Source organism: Crocuta crocuta, unplaced genomic scaffold, assembly GCF_008692635.1.
Source record: "Crocuta crocuta isolate KB4526 unplaced genomic scaffold, BGI_CrCroc_1.0 scaffold53, whole genome shotgun sequence".
NCBI classification, from domain to species: Eukaryota; Metazoa; Chordata; class Mammalia; order Carnivora; family Hyaenidae; genus Crocuta; species Crocuta crocuta.
In genome coordinates, this window is record NW_027529432.1 from 2,950,666 (window position 1) to 2,955,250 (window position 4,585).

The 4,585-nt window shown below is 55.0% G+C and overlaps 1 protein-coding gene across 4 annotated transcripts in view; it reads right to left on the bottom strand.

The window, feature by feature from the left end:
* The window catches only part of CATSPER1 (cation channel sperm associated 1), a 9,906-nt gene that overhangs the window by 702 nt on the left and 4,619 nt on the right, over nucleotides 1–4,585 (bottom strand). Inside the window, exons 6-11 of one of the 4 annotated variants that reach the window (XM_077759628.1) lie at nucleotides 4,404–4,495; nucleotides 4,147–4,290; nucleotides 3,918–3,981; nucleotides 3,643–3,715; nucleotides 3,464–3,524; nucleotides 1,964–2,039 (exon numbers count right to left, since the gene is read on the bottom strand). In XM_077759628.1, coding sequence (XP_077615754.1) covers nucleotides 1,964–2,039; nucleotides 3,464–3,524; nucleotides 3,643–3,715; nucleotides 3,918–3,981; nucleotides 4,147–4,290; nucleotides 4,404–4,495 — 510 coding nt within the window. Of the gene's footprint in view, nucleotides 1–1,963; nucleotides 2,040–3,463; nucleotides 3,525–3,642; nucleotides 3,716–3,917; nucleotides 3,982–4,146; nucleotides 4,291–4,403; nucleotides 4,496–4,585 lie in introns of those variants that run through there. The other 3 variants (XR_013334060.1, XM_077759630.1, XM_077759629.1) reach the window with 3 other exon arrangements.

The following is a 4,585-nucleotide window of genomic DNA, read 5'->3' on the forward strand; positions in this document are numbered from 1 at the left end:
CCCATTATCCATCCCTCCCTCCATCCACACGTCTGCTTGCCCCTCCAACTACGCAAACCTCTCTAGGCACCCAGTCACCCAGCGACCCATTCACGCCCCCACCCACCTAGCCATTCACTCACTCATCGTACCACCCTGACCTTGTCGTTGCTCACCCGTCCCCCCCCCATCTACCTGCTCCGTCCCTGGTCCCAGCCACTCACCCCTTCACCATGTTGGGCAGTCAGTCATCAACCTAATCCCCCTCCCCAACCATTCATGCAGCCACCCAGCCATCAGCCCCCTCATCACCTGCCTGTTTTATAAATCCATCCACCAAATGACACTGAAATAAAGGACGCTGCCACCTGCTCTGAGGACACAGGAATGAACAAGAAACCATCCTCGCCCTTAAGAAGCAATGCCTATGGCAGAGCCAGGAAAGCAAACCGAGTGTTTACACTCGGGAGAAGTGCAAACACAGAGTGCTGAGGGTCCCCCAGGAGGAAAACCCCATCCAGTTCTGGGGATCAGAAAAGGCTTCCAGGGGCGCCTGGGTGGCTCAGTTGGTTAAGCGTCCGACTTTTCTCAGGTCATGATCACATGGTTTGTGAGTTCAAGCCCCGCATCGGGTTCTGTGCTGATGGCTGGCTCAGAGCCTGGAGCCTGTTTCAGATTCTGTGTCTCCCTCTCTCTCTGCCCCTCTCCCACTCGTGCTCTGTCTCTCTCTGTCTCAAAAATAAACAAAACAAAACAAAACAAAGAAAAGGCTTCCAGAGGAAGTCCCATGGAGCGGAGCTGGAAACACACATGAGGGTTTGCCAGGCTTGGGCAAGCTTGCTGGTCCCCTACTCCGGAAGAACAGGATTACGCTGGGGGCCAGGGCACGCCTCAGGGAAGGAGGCTGTAGAGAGTGGATGAACTGGAGAATGCAAGATGCCCAGACCTTATCCTAAAGGAGGCAAGACCCTTGCAGGGTCTCAAATTCTGGCGATGAAAGAAAAGCCCAAATTACTTTTAACGAAGACCACTAAGAAAGGAAAGATAAGACAAATGGACAATAACAACACAAACAAAACCAGAGAGCACTCTTAGTGGAGATAGACCAGTGGGGAAGAGTCTGGAGGCCAAGAAACCCCCAAGGAAAGTGTTTCAGAGGTGCCAAGAGTCCACTATGCCAGGGACCAAGTTGCTGGAATGTGGCGGGGGGAGGATGGCGGGGNTCACTTGAGACTGGGCATTGGCAGCAGAGAACAGTTAGAGAGAACAGTGTGGGCAGAGGCCCAGATGTGCCAGGTGGGAGTGGCCGTAAGGAAATGAGGGAGGTTGGCAAAGGCTTGATCCCAGAGGGCCTTTGGGGCTTGAGCTCTGATGGGGGGTGAGAAGAGGCTGGAGGCTGCCCCATCGGCTGGTCTGGAGCCAGGCTGGCTGAGGTCGGGCGGGGCCCAGCTTTCAGAGAGAAGGTTCTCTGAGGAGCCAGGAAGCAGGAGTCTGTGCCATGGTCCCCCAGCCAGGAGCACAGCCGCGAGTCCCCAGCCGTCCTGGACCAACTGGCCAATCGATTCGACAGGAATGGGGTGCTGACCATCTGCTTCCCAGGCCTCTGCCCAAGCTGTTCTTTGACCCATCCTTCTCATCCCTGCACCTAACCGAGAGGTCCACTGCCCTCCATGGCCCAGCACAGGTCCTTAGCAATAGGGCTGTCATGAGCGGGGCCTAGTCTGTGTCCTCTTTGGGTCCCTGGAACCCTCACAGGGCCTGACCCAGAGCGAGAGTCAGGAAGGAGCTTTCATGGCCCTTTGGGCACCACTGGTGGGATTCTCTCGGGGGCACGAGACAGCTGTGGGTGAGCAGACCTCTCACAGCCTCCACGTCCACCCATAGGCTCTACGTGAGCCTTGGCCCTCCACCCCCTTTCCAGAGAGGTGGGCAATGTCCCTTTCCCGGCCAGACCATGGGCTCCCCTCCCTCTGCGCCTCCTTACTTCTCACTTATGGTCCCAAATTTCTTCTCAATGAGCTGCTTCTGTTTGGTGCCTTCACTCACTACCTCTTCAGGCTCTGGAGGTAAAAAAGGGGACTGTCAAGGAGATGCCTGGATCAAGAGCAGGTAGAAGAAACCTTGTGTGTTGCGGAGATATTCAAATGGGGCTAAAGGAAGGGGCGCCTGGGTGGGTGGCTCAGTCGGTTGGTCAAGCGTCTAACTTGGTCGTGATCGCCTCACGGTTCATGACTTCGGGCCCCAAGTCGGGCTCTGTGCTGACAGCTCAGAACCTGGAGCCTGCTTCGGATTCTGCGCCTCCCTCTCTCTCTGCCCCTCGTCCCACTCTCTGTCTCTCTGTCTCTTTCTCAAAAATAAACACTAAACAACAAAAAGCAAATGGGGCTAAAGGAGTTTTTGTCCATGATGCCCCTGAAGAGATGGCTTCTCATGTGGAGCGGGTATCAGTTTTGTTTGTTTGTCTGTCTCCTGGTAAAAGTCGCCCCGTTTCCCTGAGGAACCACTCCTGCACCTTTTTGGGTCCACATCATCCAACAGGGGTTGACCCTGTCCCCTACCTCCAAGGACATCTGACTCAGACCTGGCCAATCAGAACAGCTTATTCTTTTCGCTACAGTGATTGGTTCCAAAATAGTCAGGTGATCCAAGCAAAGAGGCCTCATGTCTGGGACTTTGTCGGAACTGCTGGAAGAAGAGTTACAGCAGGGAACCCCTCTGCGGGCAGGCTGGGGGTGCCTAACCTGCCAGGATTTGGGACTTGAGTGGTGGGCGGCCATTTTCCTAACACAAGGGAAGAACCACCCTAGTCACAAAAACACGCAGAGGACTACTGAGCAGAGAGATAGAAGGACACCAACTCCTGGATCCAGCCATTCCTGAAACCCCCACACCTTCAATTTGCTAAGAAATTTGAGCCAATTAATTCCTCTCTTTCCTTAAGCTTTTTTTTTTTTTCCCTGAGCGTCTATCCCTGATGGAGGGGCCAGGGAAGGGACCAGGTGACCCCTGGGGATCCTTAGTCCTCTAGTGTTGATGAGCCTAAGTGTGGGATTCTTGGAGCTCAGATTCTAAAGTTCCGAAGATCTTTAAGCAGGAAGCAGATCAACTGTCTCAACGTCAATTCATTCAGAAAATCAGCTTTGTAAAAATGTGTACAGGAAACTTGAGTTTTTACTCTCAATCCACTTTGAGTGACTGGACGAGTGTGTATTCAGTTGGAACCATGCCCTGTAAAAGCAACTGCTATAACCTTTATAAGTTATTAGAAGAAATGAGTATTTGGCAGATCGTAATCTGGCTAATTAGTCACTTCATAAAGGGGGCTTTCAAGAATTGACAATCCGTTTAATTGGCTTTTAGAGGATTGCCTTAGAGCTCTTTGGACCAAAGGTCTAAGCGCGGTAAGTTCTACTGAGTCTCAGATTCTCAAACTCTGCCACTGAGCCGGGAATCCTGTGTCTCACTGCGGAGGGAGGGCCAGCACCTGATTTGCTGAGTTCTGTCAGTGAGTCATCCAGCAGCTTCTCATGGATCCGGGCGGCCCTCTGGGAAGAAGAGGCTTTTGTCCTGCCCTTTCCTGGAGCACCCTCCGCCCTTCCCTCCAGCCTCTGCCCACCCCTCAGGCTTCCCTGACTGGCCCACCTGCCCCACCCGACTCAGTACCTCCTGCTTTACTTTCTCCAGGCCTTTGAGCAGAGCCATCTGGAAGTTATCGACCAGGACTGCAATCACCAGGCTGGGATGGGGGGGGATGGGAGGGGTGGGGGGAGGGGAGAAGTCTCAAGGAGGAAGTTATAGGAGAGGCCCCTGCAACTCTCCTCTGGATTCCTTGTAGCAAAACCAAGGGGGGAGGGCTGGAGAGGCTGGGGAGGGGCGCCCCAAGGTCAGGCGGGGATTGGGGGTGAAGCTGGGGAGCAGAGTAGGGGTGGGGTCCTCACTTGAGGAAGATGAAGTATTGGATGATGATGTAAATCATGAGAATAGGGATGATGTACCAGGCTCCTGGGAAAGAGGGTGTCACGTGAGCTGTGAGTTCCTTGACAGCCCTCACCACACCCCTGCCAGCTAGCACCAGAAGCCCCGCTTTGCAGAAGGGGTCACTGAACCCTTGGGGGCTGCCCTCCCAGCCAAGCCCCTGCCCTCCACCCAGCCTGGGGCCTGTCCCACCCTGGGCCCGATTGTCCATGTAGATGAGGGACCAGTCGTCCAGGGTGAGCATGGTGAAGAGGGTGAAGATGGTGGTGAAGATGTTCTGGAAGCGCTTGGGGTCAGATTGACGGAACAGAGCCCGGAGCACCACGGAGAAGAGGACTGGCTGTTCAGGGTCAAACCAGGCTCACGGGGTCCCGCGCCCCCTCCACAGCCCCCCCTCCTTCCACCGCAGCCCCTCAGGCTCCCACCCCTGCCCCCACAGCACAGGATACAGAGGCAGGTAAACATGAGGATGAGGATGGCTGTGATGGATGGCAAGGACCGGACCAGAGTCCCGGTCACTTCCTGGAGGCTGGTCAAGAAGCTGTGGGCAGAAGTGGAGAGAGAGGCTGAATGAATGAGAGGCGTGGGAACCTGCCCAGCAGCCAGAACTGAAAGTGTGCCCAGGCGGTCC